The 17,349-nt window shown below is 43.1% G+C and overlaps 1 protein-coding gene across 4 annotated transcripts in view; it reads right to left on the reverse strand.

Annotated features, from left to right (window-relative positions):
• Nucleotides 1-17,349, reverse strand: part of PEAK1 (pseudopodium enriched atypical kinase 1) — a 196,962-nt gene that overhangs the window by 14,110 nt on the left and 165,503 nt on the right. For all 4 annotated transcript variants that reach the window (XR_008427431.2, XM_053929167.2, XM_024557495.4 and 1 more), the window contains one exon: nucleotides 16,080-16,825. Coding sequence is in view for 3 of the 4 variants with exons in the window: in XM_053929167.2 (XP_053785142.1) it covers nucleotides 16,080-16,825 (746 nt within the window). In the remaining variant the exon portion in view is untranslated. The remainder of the gene's footprint in view (nucleotides 1-16,079; nucleotides 16,826-17,349) is intronic.

The following is a 17,349-nucleotide window of genomic DNA, read 5'->3' on the forward strand; positions in this document are numbered from 1 at the left end:
GAGAAGACAGACTACGTGTCCAATACTACTGACCCTTTCAGAGCGCCCAGAATGCCTAGGACCTGAAAAGAAGACACACAGCTTACTGCCCTTTCAGCCCTGGGGAGTGGAACAGATACCCAGGTTAAAGCAACCAAGTAGGAGGTGGTGGCGGTGGGGGGGAGGTGGACATTTGACAAAAGAGGGTGCGTGCATGTGAAATAAGCCACCCCCTGAATGGGGCGAATTCTATCATCCACCTTCCTTTACCTGACTTTTCTCTAAAGGCTCCTTGAAATGCCGGTGTTTGCAGGGGTCTGCTCTCGGTCTTTTCTCATCGACTCCTTTCAGCGGGATCATCGCTTCCTTGATACACTGCTGAAATCCACATCTGTGCTTGCAGCCCGAACTTGTGTCTGGGGTTTAAATTCATTCGTACAATGCCGGTACAAAAAGGATTAAGTATTCATATATAAATGCTGCCTGGGCCCCGTACACTCCACACTCCATACTGCAGGAATCTGCTCTGAGACCTGTTAGATAGGCCAGGTAATTTATGCAGAGAATCGCTGCAAAAATGTTCACATGCCCAAGAAATCCACTTTGGAGTCTAAAAGAGAAACTCCAGCAGGCAGCTGTGTAAGATTTTACTTGTGACTTGTACTCATCAGATCTTTTCGCATTCTCACTCAGCATGAGGATCAAGAGAAAGTAAGGTGTGCTCCTGAGCTAATAATTCAGGCTGACAGAATGACGCCACGGATGTTCACACTGGAGAAACTGAGGCATAGAGCAATTCAGTAACTGTCTTAGGTCCCAGATTAGGAATTAAATGAATCTGAATCCCAATTTATAATTGCCAGCTATATCCTCTCACCTCATAATAAAAGTAATGGCTCACTTTTCTCACTAGACAATTCATTTTGACTACCCATGAGTACCCAAAGTTTCTCTTTTCTAAGCCAGTTGAGACTCCTAGGTACTTTTCTGTAGGCACTGAGCCCTGAAAGGAAGTGGACATTGACCTGGAGTAGCTACGAGTATGTATAGTTGGCTGCTGATCAATTGCTTTCTGTGAAGTTTCAATGTTGAGCATATTTCTTTTGAATTATGAAAGTGGAAGTGGTTTCCCGTCTATATTTTTTCCTTGTCACTAAGCCAGTAATTGTCTGTGTCTATAGCTGAACTAGTTGTAAATTCCTACCAATCAATTTCCTGCTACTGTTTCTTCATTTAGTATCTTGCTTTCCCAGTGTTCACCCAAGTAAGACAAGCGAAGAGTCAAAATGCAGTAAAAGGTGACGGTGTCCACAGCTCACCTCTACTTTATTACAAGATTTTAAGAAGATTCTTGGAATAGCTGGAAGAGAAGACACAAGCCTAATGCTGTTACAGGGAGGTGTGTGTCTTTACTGGGCTGCAAGTGCTCTGGCCTTGAGAACAATGGCCTGGACTAGAGAAGAGATGACTACGTGACCCCAACTTTGGAACTGCTGGAAAAATAAGTAGGGCCCTGGGCCAGGTGGCTGAGTTGGTTAAAGTATCATCCTGCACCCTGAAAGGATGCAGGTGGATCCCCGGGTGGGGTGTACACGGGAGGCAACTGGTCAATGTTTCTCTCTCACATGGATGTTTCTCTTTCTCTCCCCTTGCCCTTTCCACGCTCTCTAAAAATCAATGAGCACATCCCCAGGTGACGATTAAAAATATGTACACATATAAAAAATAAGTCAGAAATTTATAATTTTTGCTTATGTGAGATTTTCATCATGTTCTAAAAGTAATTTCATCCAAATGTCTTACGTGGTTCCACAGAGCAGTATTTGTTACATAACGACCTAAGAGCAGTAAAAAATAACGTCCCTGAGACAGACTGAGCCGTAACTTTACCCTCTGTTCACCCTGCTTCCAGGCAAAAGGGTGTCATTTGTCGAATCAGAGACAACACCGAAGCACAGTAGGGCGAGTTCACTGATGCGGTAGGAGAGATTCCACGTAGGAGTCAGGGGCAACCTGCTACGAAGTTGGTGACCCTACGCAAAAGTGGTGTTCCTCTGACCTCAGTTTTCTCCTGATGCAGAATAATCAATGCCCGCCTTCTACAGCTGACTTGAGTCTCTTTGAGGGTCATGTGCATGGTTAGTGGCTACCCAGATTCTTTAAAAGGGAGAAGCAGCAAGCCAGATTTTACTCAGAGCAGGGAAGTACAAGGCTGCGGGCCAGCCAATATGCAGCCAGGAAACAGATGGTCCTATCTATTGGGTGGTGGCTCACCAGAAAAAGACGTGAATAAGACAGAAATAGGAGCTGAAAGTTAAATATTGTCTGGGCGTCAATTTGGCCTTTCCTGCACCAAAACACTTAAAAAAGTAGACTGCTCATTGCCTGCACAGCCTCCCCATTCCTCACTCCCACTAACTCACTGCACCTAGTACCCTCCCTCGTTATTACTAAGATTGTATTTCCTTAAAGTTTACCAGAGACTAAACTGCTACCTTCTCATTCTGCTCAAGCCTTCTGCAACCTTGGACTCTGATCTGTGGGTCCTCAATTTGTCGTTCTTCCTTCCAAATTCTCCTAATTTAGGCCCCTTAGATGTGTGGACCTTCCTCCAGTTTGTAGTTACTCTACAACTACAATTTCATACGGTCCCGCCATTTGAACTAGATCAAGTCTATGAGAGGATCGGGTAACCACATTTCTAACCTTGACCTCTCTTCTCAGCACCAAGCCTTCATTTGTCTGGTTACGGTGCTTCTCTGGACTTGGCTGTTCCGCGGCATGCTTCGCAATGAGCTCACCTTTCTAGTGCACATTTCAGTTAATGGCATCGCCGCCCTCCTGGGCTTGTCCCCCCTCGAAATCTTAGCATCACTGCCCTCACCTCACGTCTAGCTACTCACCAGACGCAGTCTTCCACCTGCTTCAGCTCTTTCACCATCTGCCCCTTCGTTGTCACTGTCCTATTTCAAGGCTTCATTATTATTTATTTACCTGGACTATTCCAAGAGTATGATTGGCTTCCCTGCTTCCAGTCCTTCTGGGCTTTTCCACCATAGTTTTCTTCTGAAATCATGTTATGTCTTTAGTTTAAAAATCCTTAGTGGCTTCCCACAAAGTACAAAGTCTAACCTCTTACACCCATCATTCAAATCTTCTAAATTCGGTCCCGACTATCTCCAGAGCCTGTCTCCCAACATTCTCTCCATGGGCTGTATTCACTACATCGTGGAGTGGACACAAGGGCCCTGCCTGCTGCGGCTCAGTACACTGAGCACCTGCCTGGGGCCTGAAAGGTCGCCGGCTTGATTCCCAGTCGGGGCACATGCCTGGGTTATCGGCCGGGTCCTCAGTTGGAGCAAGAGAGAGGCCAACTGATCGATGTTTCTCTCGCACATACATGTCTTCCTCCCTCTTTCCCCCTCTCTCTAAAAATAAATAAATACAATTTTTAATAAAAAAAGTGGACACAAGAAACCCTTTTTTCTTGGCCCCGAGGTAAGTGTGAACAATGACTTCTTTCATTCAGTCGTCTTCACACCTCCACACACCACTGCGCCTTCACTACACTCTGTTTCAAGTTACTTGTACCTTTTCATCTCCCACCGTAATATAAGCTCACTGAGGGCAAGGCCTCTGTCCCATGCATTTCTGTAAACCTAAGAAGGCACAGGCACCAGGGCCTGGGATCCCAAGGATGCCAAATGGCGAGGAGGATTGCTGAACTAGAAAAACAACGTCACCACCCCTCTACCTCCCATTCACAAATGGAGAGGGAGTTGATTTTATCTCCTTCCTCACTGCCTGCTTAAACTACTGACCTGCATGCACAGGTGACCAAGGTTTGACCTTCACAGGGTGGAGCGAATGAGCAACACCACCATCTTGGGTCCCACAGGGCAAGCCTGGACAGAGCTGCCAAGCAACCCTATAGAAAAAGAAGTGAAGACGCTCCCCCGCCCCCCGCAATTCTGTTCCCTGAAGCCTTCACAAGCCTGCCTTTCTTCAAAAGCCAAATTTTTCACACAAGCCCACTTTGCCCCCAGCTTATGAAAGCAGCCAAGCAGAGCCATCCCCACAGCCAGTTGGGGTGACCTTTTCTCTGTGCTGCCTCCCTGTGCTGGAGCATACGCATAATAACATCTGTCCAGAAAACTTTTATGGGGTCTCCTCTAGATTTCTACATTAAAGAACCCAAGAACCCCAACACCAGTAACGTGTCACGGTGACTCTGGTGGGACCCTCTACGTCCCTAGAGCAGCAGGACACAGCAAGAGCTAGTCATGAACTGGGCTCGTCAAGCAGCCAAACTCGAACACTTGCTTCAGCGTCAGGGTGGCTGGCGAGTCTGCTGTGACCCGGCCCAGACGGGTTTTGTTTCCCAGCCCGTGTGCCTCGTGGTCTCATGCGATTGTGTGTCTCGTTTCTGCATCCCTTAAAGTGGCTTTGAGTCCCACCGCAGTTATGATGGCGGACAGACAGACTGCTTCCCTGTTCCACTCGGAGAGTCTCGGGTTCCAGCCCCACCACAAAAGTTGTGTTCTTGTGTGTTCTGTTTTGCCGGTAACAAACCCACACAGCGATCACAATGTTTTATACAGTAAATATTTGCTAAAAGGCCAAGAAATATTGACTACCACGTACGTATTAGGTAGTATATAATGTTATCTAATGGTAAGAATATTGGATTAACAGTATACTGAGGACATATGGGTTAATGAGCCTGGTTCCTGCCATGGGGAAGCACAGGTGCAACAGTGGGGAGGGGAGGCACGTGACTGGAACTGCGTAGTGACGGGACCGTATGCCTGGGTCCCTGCAGCACACAGCACAGTGATAGGGAAACCCACCAGATGCACAGTGGTTACACAGAAAGGAGGTGTCAACCTGTTCTCAGAAGATCAGAGAAGAAATCCACGGAGCTTGATTCTTTAAGAAAACAGGAGCTTTCCAGGTACATGAAGAGCGTGGAGGAATAAACGACCACCACTTACTGTGTGCTTACTTGGTGCCAAATGAGGCTCCGAGCACCGTACACCTCATTATGTGCACTGACTCCTGGGACATTTCACAGCAGCTTTCAGAAGAATGAAGTACTTTCTCAACTCACATACAGACACTGGGCTGAGAGAAGGCAAGTACCTGGGCCTATGTAACAAAGCTGGTAAGTTGCTAAAGCACAAATTTAAACCCAGGTCTGTCTGAATTAAAAACCCGAATTCTTAAACACGATATTAATAGTCCTCAATTTTTGTGTGTAGGAAGAACCTGGGGATGCTCATTAATAATGATATATTTCCTAAGCCTCACTTCCAGAGATGGGATGTAGCGGGGAAAACTCCATTTTTAATGAGGACTCTTCAGGTGACTCTGAAACAGGTCACCTAGAGATGACAATGCTCTTCCCAGAAGAGCAGCCCAGACAGAGGTCGAGAGTGCGCAAAGCTGGGCAGCACGAAGCAGAAGCTCATTTATAACTTGTGCTGGAGGCTGGGACTACAGAGACGAATAACTAAGGATACCTGCCCTCACAAAGGTCAGTGTTAAAGGATTCAAAATCTCTAATTCCTCAGCTTTTTCATTAAAAAGATATTATGGCATAATTTTTAAAAAACAAAACAAAGTCACCTATAATTATCACCATTCTAACACAGGAATTATTTTCATATTATCATTTTATAGGTCGATTTTTTAAAAAGTTATGCTCATACTATTTGGTATTCTGCTATTTTCATGTGACATTTCACAAATTTCTTTTCATGACTCATATAGTCTTCATAATTACAATTTATAATGGCTACAAAAATTCCTTGGGCTGATGAATCATCATTTATTAAATTGTTTCCTTAATATTAGTCACTTAGGTTGTATCCAATTTTTCACAATGCTAAAATTCTTGAGGATGTTAGCATTTAGTAGCTTTCTCTCATGATTTTAAGGAAAGATATTTACATGTTTGAAGTAATGAGAAAAATATTTTGAAGTGCAGAACCGATCTAAATGTGCTCAGGCTGGGCCTAATATTAAAGAAGAATAACACTGAGTGATCTAAAGAATGTTGAGCAGTAACTTTCCATTGCTGTTAAAAACAATAATGCATTATTGTATTATATTCTACGTGTACTTCATAGTTTACAAAGCATGAAAAGTTTCACTGCATAAACACATGTATTAGGACAACCGTATAGGCATGCAGGGCAGTTAGCATAATTCACGTGGAAACCCAGAGAGGTTACATGACTTGCTTGGGAATACACAGCAAAAGATTCAGAATTTGGACCCATGTCAGCCGACTCCAAATCTGCTTTTAGTGATCTGTGTTGTCATATCTTTAGTTTAAGACCAATAAAAATAATAAAGCTATTCACACTGAACTAAAAAAATAACTTATGGACGGAATTGTGTCTTCCCAAGAGTCATATGTCGAAGCCCTAACCCCTAATGTGATAAACTCTCTCCCCAGCCCTAGCCCCCAATTCCCTACGAGAAGACACAGCTGTCTGCAAGACAGGCTGCATGTAAGCCGGGAAGAGATTCCTCTGTCCAGCCTGCAGGACTGGGAGAAAGTAAATTTCTCTTGTTTAAGCATTCTAGTCTGTGGTATTGTTATGGTAGTCTGAGCAGACTAGTAAGATTTTGGTACTAAAAAGTGGGGTGCCACTGTGCAAATACCCAAAAATATAGAAGTAGCTTTGGAATTAGGTACAAGCTAGAAGAGTTTTAAGATGCATGATAGACTCTTGGTAGACATATAAACATTAAGGATGATTCTGGAAAGACCTCAGACAGAAATGAGAAATATGTTATTAGAAGCTGGAGAAAAGGTGATCTTTCTTACAAAATGACAAAGAACTTGGCTAAACTATGTTCCAGTATTTTGTGGAAGACAGAACTTTGTGAGTGATTGTTACAGAACCGACCCGGGGGAGGGGGTGTGAACGATAAACTATTACCGAATGGACCCACCCTTGTGCTCTGGGGATTCCCCACCCCATACTACGTTCGCCTTGCTGGCCGCCAGAGAAAGACGTCTCTCAATGCCAGAGATTGGTGAAAAGGAAAGGGATTTTTTATTTAAAGAGCTATACAAACTTAAGAGTAATAACTTAATGTCTTCATTGAGATCCCAGAGTCCTTTAGAATACCCACAAATGCACAGTCCTTTCTTTCCCCCTCTGCCCAGTCCAGGGTCCCGTGTCTCAGAAAAAGAAATAGAGGTCCGTGGTTCTTCTCTGCCCAAGTCGCATGGTCCCCAAAAGACCCCCAATTGCTGCTGCGCCTGGGTTTAAATCCTAGCACCAATCTTCCTCTGCCACCATTTCCAACTCCTCCCACAATTGGCCCCAGCTGCCAGCATTCCCATATTTTTCCAGCTTTACTGGGCTGCCACAGTAAGTCTGGGTAGGTCTGGCCCTGGGGTGTGGAGCCAATCTTCTCCAAGCTCTCAGGCAGGCTCTGTAACCAGGGGGAGTTGCCTCACAGTTACATCATGGGTTGAAGTCACTCCCATCCGCCTGGCTCAAAGCATAGCCACAGCTGTTTAACATATCCATGAAACCAGTTAAAGGTTATAGATATGTTAAATGATGGTTCTAGAGGTTATCTGCAAAACTGTTGCTATGTAAAACAGCTCTCAATGGCCCTGCTCCATGTGTCCCATCCCCCAGCTCAGATCTGTGGGGGTGAGGACATCCTATATACATATTTATTTTTCTAATATTTCCTGGACACCGAGTTCTGGACCCCATTACGAATCCCTATTTGGGACCCCCCTTGGCTGCACCCCTGTTACATGATGAAATTGGATATTTAGCTAACAGATTTCTAAGCAAAGTGTTGAAAGAGTGGCTTGTTTCCTCCTAACTGCTTATAGTAAAATGCAGAAGGAGAGAGAAGAATTAAAGTCTTAAGGAATTGTTAGGGAGCCAGAACTTAAAGATTGGGAAAATTCTCAGCCCATCCATATTGCAGAAAACAAGAAAGCCGTTCTAAGGAGAACATTAAGTGTATGGCTGAACAACCATTTGATAAAGAGTTCAGGGGTGTGACTCATGGACTCAATCAGCCAGCTCAGCAGAGTTACAAACAGAGATGGAATTACAGCAGTGAAAGCACTGTCACTTTGAACTAAAAGGACAGAGAGGGACTTCCAGCCAAGATGGAGGCGTAGGTTGAAACCCTTCACTTCCTCACACAACCAAAAGGAGGATAACAGCCAATCTAAAATCAACAAACAACCAGAAGTGCCAGAAAATCAAACAGTATGGAACTCTGACAACCAAGGAATTAAAGAAACAGTTCAGAACAACTAGACTGGTAAGACGGGAGGACAGAGAGAACCCCCTGCGAGGTGGTGGTCTGCGAAGGCGGGCTGGCTGAACTGGAAATTGAGGCTCAGAGCTGACTGTGGACTGCTGTGGCAGGGGGTGCCATGGTGGGAGAAACCCCCAGTGTCACATGAGGGTTCGTTGGAAAGTGCGATATAGCCGAGCAGGTGAGCTGCACTGTTCCCTCTCTGGCTCCTCCCCCACAGACAGCACTGCAGTACAGCAAGAAGGGTCGCCCTGCCTGGCTGAATACCTAAGGCCCCGCCCCCTTACAACTTAACAGGTGCACCCAGACAAAGAAATAGGGCCCAAATGAAAGAACACAGCAAAACTCCAGAAACAGAACTAAGCAATGAGGAGACAACCAACCTATCTGATGGAGAAATTAAAGCCCTGGTAATCAAAATGCTCACAGAACTGATTGAGCCTGGTCACAAAATGAAAGAACAAATGAAGGATACCCAAAGTGAAATAAAGCAAAATAGTCAGGGAACCAACAGTGACAGGAAGGAAACCAGGACTCAAAGCAACGATTTGGAACAAAAGGAAAAAATAAACATCCAACTGGAACAGAATGAAGAAACAAGAACTCAAAAAAAATGAAGAGAGGCTTAGGAACCTCTGGGACACCTTTAAACGTTCCAATATCCAAATTATAGGGGTTCCAGAAGGAGAAGAGGAACAGCAAGAAGGGGGCTGGAAAGAAGTATCTGAAGTCATGAAAGGCAAGGACCTACATCCAAGATGACTCTATCCAGCAAAGTTATCATGTAGAATGGAAGGGCAGATAAAGTGCTTCCCAGATAAGGTCAACTTAAAGGAGTTCATCATCACCAAGCCCTTGTTATATGGAATGTTAAAGGGATTTATCTAAGAGATTGAAGAAGATCAAAAACTATGGACAGTGAAATGACAGCAAACTTACAACTATCAACAAATGAACCTAAAAAAAAAAAACCCAGTAAAACAAAAACTAAGCAAACAGTCAGAACAGGAACAGAATCAGAAAAATGGACATCACATGGAGGGTTATCAGTGGGGATGGGGAAAGGAGGAATAGTGGAGAAAAGGAACAGGGAATAAGAAGCATAATTATTAGGCATAAAAGAGGTGGGGAGAGGTCAAAATTGGTATAGGAAACAGAATTCAAAGAACTTATATGTCTAACCCATGGACATGAACTAAGGGCGGGGGATGGTGGAGGGTAGGGGGGTTCAGGGCTGAGGGGGGATAAAGGGGAAAAAATTGGGAAAACTGTAATGGCATAATCAATAAAATATACTTAAAAAAATTAAAAGGACAGAGAAAGTAGAATGCAATGAAGGAAAGCTGTAGGACTTCTTGGATCCTACAGGACTGGACCCTAGAGCCATTCAGCACTTAAAGTGCTCCAAGGAAAGGGAAGAATGGCCCTGAAGGTGTTCCAGAGATCATCGAGGCTACTACTGCCACCACAGGTCCAGGGGACAAGCTTGTTTCCTCCTTGGTTTCAAAGGGTAGGACTGCCTCTCCAGACATGGAAGGACAGGATGACCCTGCCCTGCGCCTGAGGAGGCAAGAGGGGCAGGCCACTCTGGCAGAGATACCAGGAGAGAGCCAAAGGAGCAGGACAGCCAGCAGAGCTATGGGGGTGACGCGGCCACCTCCATGGGTCTGGAGGGCAGTGTTTTGAATCAAAGAGAGTTATTCTTAACCTGAAGATCTGAAGGAATCTGCCTTGCTGAATTTTGGAACCATCACCCCTCCCTTCCTTGCAATTTCTCCCTTTTAGAGAAGGACTGCCTGTCCTATGCCTACCTACCATTGTATTTGGAAGCACGTACCTCGTCTAGTTTCAGAGATTCACAGCTAGAGAGAAAGTCTGCCTGAGAAGGAATCGGACTACTCATAACAATCTACAGATTCAGTGCCACCCCATGAGAATACCAAAGGCATCGTTCACAGAACTAGAACAATCAACCCTACAATTTATATGAAACCACAAAAGACCCAGAACAAACAAAACAATCTTGAGGAAAAAGAAACAGTTGAGGGTATCACACTCCCTGATTTCAAGTTATGCTACAAGGCTATAATAATCAAAACAGCATGGGACTGGCATAAAAAGAGACACACAGATCAACAGAACAGAATAGGGAGCCCAGAAATAAACCCACGCCTATATGGTCAATGACAAAGGAGGCAAGAATATATACAATGAAGTAAATATAATCTTTCAATAAATGGTGTTGGTAAAACTGGATATATACATGAAAAAAAATGAAATGACCACTTTCTGACACCATATACAAAAAATAAAGTCAAAATGAATCAAAGACATAAATTTGAGACCGAAACTATAAAACTCCAGAAGAAAACACAGGTAATAAAGTCTTTGAATATACTCTTTGACATTGGTCTTAGCAGTATTTTTCTGGATATGTGTAGTAGGGCAAAGACAACAAAAGCAAAAATAAACAAATGTGACCACATCAAACTAAAAAGCTTTTGTACTATAAAAAAAGGAAGAAACAATAATCAACAAAACAAAAGGGCAGCCCACTGAATGGGAGAAGATATCTGCCAATGATGTATCTGATAAGGGGTCGATGTCTAAAATATATAAAGAACATATGCAGATCAACACCAAACAAACAAACAAACAAACAACCTCGTAAAACAATGGGCCAAGGACCTGAATAGACACTTCTCCGAAGAGGCAAACGGATGGCCAACAGACACGTGAAAAGATGCTCCTCAGCTCTAACCATCTGGGAAGTGCAAATCAAACTACAGTGAGACTCATCACTCTTATTCGACACAGTAGTGAAGTCCTAGTCACAGCAATTGGTGAGGAAGAAATAAAAGGCATCCAAATTGGAAATAAGAAGTATAACTGTCATATGCAGATGACATGATACTGTATATAAAGAAACCTAAGAATTCTATCCAAAACCTACTAGAACCGAGAAATACATTCAGTAAAGTAACAGGATATAAAATAAATATTCAGAAATGGTTGCATTTTATACACCAATAATGAACTATCAGAAAGGGAAATTAACAAAACAATCCCACTTACAAGTACATTAAAATATATCTAGGAATAAATTTAACAAAGGTTATTAAAATGTCCACGTTACCCAAAGCAATCTATAGGTTCAACACAATTTCTATCAAAATACCACTGGAGTTTTTCACAGAACTCGAATAATCCAAAAATGTATATGCAACTATGAAGACCCTGAAAAGCTGCATCAGCCAAGAGAAGGAAGAAAGAACAAAGTTGGAGGTAACACCCTACATGATATCAAACTACACTGCAAAGCTACAGTATTCATAACAGCATGGTACTAGCTTTAAAACAGACAAATAGATCAATGTAACAAAGAGAGGCTCAGAAATAAACCCATACTTATGTGGGCAATTAATCTACAACAAAGAGGCAAGGATATACAATGGGGTGAAGACATTCTAGTCAATAAATGGGGTCAGGAAAACTGGGCAATACCCAAACATTTCAATTAAAAAAACAGGTCAAACATCTCTTCTCCAAAGAGGCCAACATATGAGGTCTGTCTGAAAAAAGCCCAAACATTGTTAATATAATAGAATGGTTTCCACCACACTGATGTAACCTGGCAGCCAAGCAGAGGGGACTGTAATGCACATGCGTGAACAATGACGACTCCACTGTACTAGTCAGTGGGGGCTGTAGACGCTGTTGAGTGAGCATGTACATACTGTGTGGCCTTCGCATTCACAATGACTGAGTGAGTAGAGCAATGAATCTGCATCAAATTTTGCGTTAAGCTTGTACATTCCTCTGCAGAAACTATTCAGATGATTCAGAAGGCTGCAGCTATGGGCAACTTGAGATCTGCAGCTTCATACCGACAATGCACCCACTCATGCATCAGTCTCATGCAGAGATTTTTGTGAAACATCAAATCACTCAGGTGACTCAACACCCCTACAGCCCAGACTTGGTGCCCTGTGACGCCTGGCTTTTCCCAAAACTAAAACCACCTTTGAAAGGGAAGAGATTTCAGAATATCAATGAGATTCAGGAAAATACAATGGGGCAGCTGATGGCAACTGGGAGAACTGTGTGAGGTCCCAAGGTACCCACTTTGAAGGGAACTGAGGTGTCATTGTCCTGTGTACAGTGTTTCCTGTATCTTGTATCTTCTTCAATAAATGTCTCTATTTGCCATAGTGTGTGGCTGGATACTTTATGGACAGACCTTGTATATATGAAAAGAAGCTCAACTGCCACTAATCATCAGAGAAATGCAAATTAAAACCACAATGAGATATTATCTCACATCTGTCAAAAAGGCTTTCAACAATAAACTAACAAAAAACAAGTGTTAGTGGGGATGCAGAGAAAAGAGAACCCTCACTGTTGGTGGAATTGTAAACTGGTGCAGCCACTATGGAAAACAGTATGGAGGCTCCTCAAAAAATAAGAAATAGAACTACCCTCCACAACCCAGCAATTCCGCTTCTGGGCATCTGAAGAAATCCAGGACGCTAATTTGAAAAGACACATGCATCCCTGTGTTCACTGCAGCGTTATTTACAATAGCCAGGATATGGAAGCAACTCAAGTGTCCATCAACAGATGAGTGGATGAAGAAGTGGGACATACATACAATGGATTATTACTCAGCCGTAAGGAAGAATAACATGCACGGGCTTAGAGTGCATTATGTTAAGTGAAAAATGTCAGATGGAGAAAGACAACTACTGCACAAATTCGCTTATATGTGGAATCAAAAAAAAACAAAATACAGGAACAAACAGAACAGAAGCAAACTCATAGGAAAACGAACTGATGGTTGACAGATGGGGATGGTAGTGGGGAGGATGGGTAAAATGGTGAAATGGTGACAAATTGCCAGTTATAAAAACAGTCCCAGGGACGTAGAATACAGCATAGGGAATGCAGTCAGTACTAGTACCAGACTTACTGGTGTCTTCACGCCACTGAGTTGTGTCACATTAGTTAAGTCTTTAAACTTACACTGATTTTCTTATATTCTCAACACATCCCCTGACAATAGCAGGCTGAACTTCTCAAGAAAAGGCAGAAATCCCAGGGCTAAGTAAGCCTGCAGGCAGAAATCAGTAAGAAAGACAAGGACCTCCACTGAGAAACCCATTTGTGCTGGAAAGATCCAGAAGAGCCTAAAGCCCCTTCAAGAGAACTGGGGACACACTTCATCGGCATACTAAAAACCACGCCCAGGGGTGGAGATCTAACATTAAAATGAGACACGCAATGAGATGTTTGACTAGGCATGTTGTAAGCATGTTTAGGAACTGCACACGCTACCTTGTAAGTCTGAAAATTCTCCACCCTTCTTCAGGAATCTGTACCCCTAAAACCACCTATCTTTCCCGCCCCCCATCCTATAAGATTTTACTACGTCTCCTAATTAGGGAAGAAGAGATCTTAGCTCATCCTTCTCCCTTCCTTGCCAAAGAATAAAGTTTCTGACTTGCTTTACTGAGTAATGTCTTGTCCTACTGGTGTGCACACCACCAGACAGAAGGAGCACAATTTGCAGCCTGTGACCCTCAGGAGTCAGTGAAAATCACTTCATAAGGTATATACAAGTCTCATCACTGTTTTACACCTGAAACTAGTATGATATTGTATTTTAACTGTAACTGAAAAATAAATTAAAAAAACAGTTACCAGTTAGCCCAGTCTAGATTCCATTCGTATGGGAAAGACCATCTTAAGAAGATGAGCAATAAGAAGTTGTCTGTACATGTCACCAACTAGTCTTGCCTATCTCTGCAGAAGAAGTGGTGACGGTGTCCTCGTAGTTCTCTCCCTAAGCATGCACTACCAACTGGGGACTTCTAGAAAAGCCCAAACGGGCTTCAAAGAGACATGTATATTCACCATTTAGTGTAAAACACCCTTTCCCAAATATGCCAACAAATCCCCATGTATAACCACTTGCCACTGGTTCTTTGGAGATTATTTTTGCATCATTATAAGCAAAGAAATCAATACCAGATAACTGATTTGGGAAGAACAAGACTGCACAGCAATAATACATTAAGTTAGTCAAACCCTACTTCTCAATCGTTTTGAAATAGCAGATGCCCCTTTCTGAAACAGTACCCATCCTGCATTGATGAGCTTGTGCTGTAGCAATAAAGGCCTGAGATAGATAAGGTCCCATAACCCTGACTGGCAACAGCTCTTGAATGCTACAGACTCTCAAAGTGCCTGTTCATCAGATGCAACGGTAATATATTAACTCGAATCCAGATTCTCTCTCTGTAGTTTACCCCTCAGTTTAATATAAAAAGTGGGGGCTGAGGCACAGGGCTATCTGCCAGGGCCACTAGACAGGCCCATTGTACAGGTGCTGCAACTGCAGACGACAGCTAGTCAAAGGTCTGGTCCAGGTATACGTTCTCTCTTGATAGACAAAGCTAGTAGTTTACCTTATCCATTAATTTATTAAGATAACATCTGGCCTTTCTAAAACAAATTAACACATGGAATTAATTCAGTATGTTAACTGCTTTTGGACGAGTGTGCAGCATCGGTAAAAAGGGACCATGGGAGTGGAGACCTGACCTTGAATATACACGGAGCTTTGTGTTTTAAACTCTCACATGCATTGTTTCCCTTGACCCTAACCTCAGTTCCACAAGGTACATTATCACTGTACACACCCGAAAGAGGAGAAAATTGAGGCTCACATGCAATTACTGTCTTAAAGTACCACTGGAAGAAACTACGGGATGGGATGGTGAAAGAAACGAATACTTAACAGGGACATTTCGTTCTCTTTAGCTGAACAGCACCATAGATACTACTACCATCCCTTTTTAAAGTCGAGGAAGGTGAGACTCGGAGCGGCAATTTGTGACAAAGCTAAGTGGCAGAGCCAGGATCTGAACCCAGATCTTTTGGTCTGAAAAGACCATGCTTTATTTGTTACACTGATAAAGTCTGTGGCTTACTGTTACAGTGAATGTAACTGGGTAACTGGACAAGAATTCCTGATGTTGTTTTAGCCCTCTTAAAGAAGTGGGTTGTTTGGAATGGGCAATATGCATTTAAGAAATTAATATGTGACATAATGAATAAATTATAGGCTTTGGAGTCAGAGATTGGTTAAATACCGGTTCCACTAATTTCTAACTGTGTGACCCCAAGCAAGTTAGCTCATCTCTCTGAGCTTTATTTTCCTCAACTGCCAAATGGATAAGAAAGATCTTAACTTCATAAAGTTGATGTGAAAATTAAGTTGTATAACAATAACGTAGTACCTGGCACATTAACAAATATTGGTTAGCTTCCTCTATAAAGTGTTTCTCGAGGAAGCAGAGGAGTTATAGAGCAGAGAAAGACAAGGGTCTCTTATTTTCTACAGAATAAAGAGACATGAGGTGGAAGGCACACAGCAGCAGACTTCATTTGTACAGCCGCCTTTGCAAACAGCCACGGCTCAAGGATTACCTACTGCAAGGAGACCTCTCTGACCTTTAGTGTCTGGGTTAAGGTCCTTCTAAACTCCCGCAGAGCGGTGTTTACCTTTATCTTAGCGTTTGGTAACATGTGGTGTAAGCCATTCTCTTTACATGTCTGTTTTCTCCTCTGCACAATAAGCAAGGCCCCTGGCTCATTACAGTATCTGGTACGAGGCAGATGCCCAACAACTTTTTGCTGAGTGGGAGGATGAAGGAGAAGAACAAACCAATCCTAACAACACTGTGCTCAGTAAGGTTAAAATCAGATTTATAGTACGTTCTTACCTTGACTGCATAGTTATTAAGTGGATCTTTTGCATATGAAGCTGTGTAGTAAACTGCATCACCTGCCTCACAACATGGCTTGTCGCTGGTTAGCCGGAAGTCTGACCAGCTGTCCACCCCAAAACGGAGCTTGTCTTTCTGCCCAGCCATGAAGAGGTCTTCACATTTAACAGCCAGTTTCTTTAAGGCATCTGTATGAAGGCTTCGGATTTTCCCTACCACTTCTTCCCGATTCTCAAGTCCTCGATAAAGTGCATGTCTCTGTGGCTTCTGGATACCTCGGCCCTGTCTCCAAGCAGGACCACATCGACTGTACAGGGACTCCATGCTGCTGGAAAATCTGTCCTTAATACTAAGAGTGGTTAAGCTGGAGACGCTGTTTGCTGCTGAGGGGACAGGTCGCTCCTTGTGCACAGGTCTCTCCAAGGAGTCACAAGACTCGACGTCTAGTCCCTTGAATTCGTAACTGATGGAAGAGCCGGCACTGCTGGCATCCCAGTTGGGATCGATGTCGTAGGTGGGATTGGCCATGACACAAAGACTGGTTTCCATGGATTTCTGGAGGTCTTTGGAGATTGGCTCTGTATTGGCTCTTATGATCATTTTCTTTGGCAGTGGGGGCGGTTTAATTTGAAAAGCATTAGGTGTTTCTTGGTCTGTTTTCCTACCAAAGGTAATAGCATCATCCAAAGCTCCCTTAGGCTGCCGTGGATGCTTGGGAGGTATCATAGCTGCTCTAGATTGCCCTGAATTGTTTAAAAGAAAGAAAAAAAAGAGTAAGTAAAATTTTCATTATTGCTATATAACTGAAACTTAAGCAAAAAGGGGTAGGGTGTCACGAGAATGTACTGGGTTGGCCAAAAAGTCTGTTTAGTTTTTTTCTGTAAAATAAAAGACACATTTTTCATCTTCACTAATAACGTTACTGATTTAGATATTCTGAGTATGTCAGCTCTCTCCTGCTATTGGCTTCTAGAGGGCAGAGGCCGGGGGGGCTGTTGAACATGTTCCAATGTACCAGACAGCCCCGCAGCACGGAATTATCTGGCCGAAATGTCAATGGTACCAAGGAACTTCACAAACCACCTTTGGTCAGTCACAGCACCTTCTCCACACACAGCACAAATCTTTCTTTTGCATTTCGGTTATGTTTTTACCTTTCTTGCAATAATAAAGCATAATACATCAAAAATGTTGCATTTTTCCATCTTTAATATTAAAATGGCTACACAAAAATTCACCAATTTTGGTAAGTTTTTTTTTTAAATGA

The sequence above is a fragment of the Desmodus rotundus genome, chromosome 7 (genome assembly GCF_022682495.2).
Source record: "Desmodus rotundus isolate HL8 chromosome 7, HLdesRot8A.1, whole genome shotgun sequence".
NCBI classification, from domain to species: domain Eukaryota; kingdom Metazoa; phylum Chordata; class Mammalia; order Chiroptera; family Phyllostomidae; genus Desmodus; species Desmodus rotundus.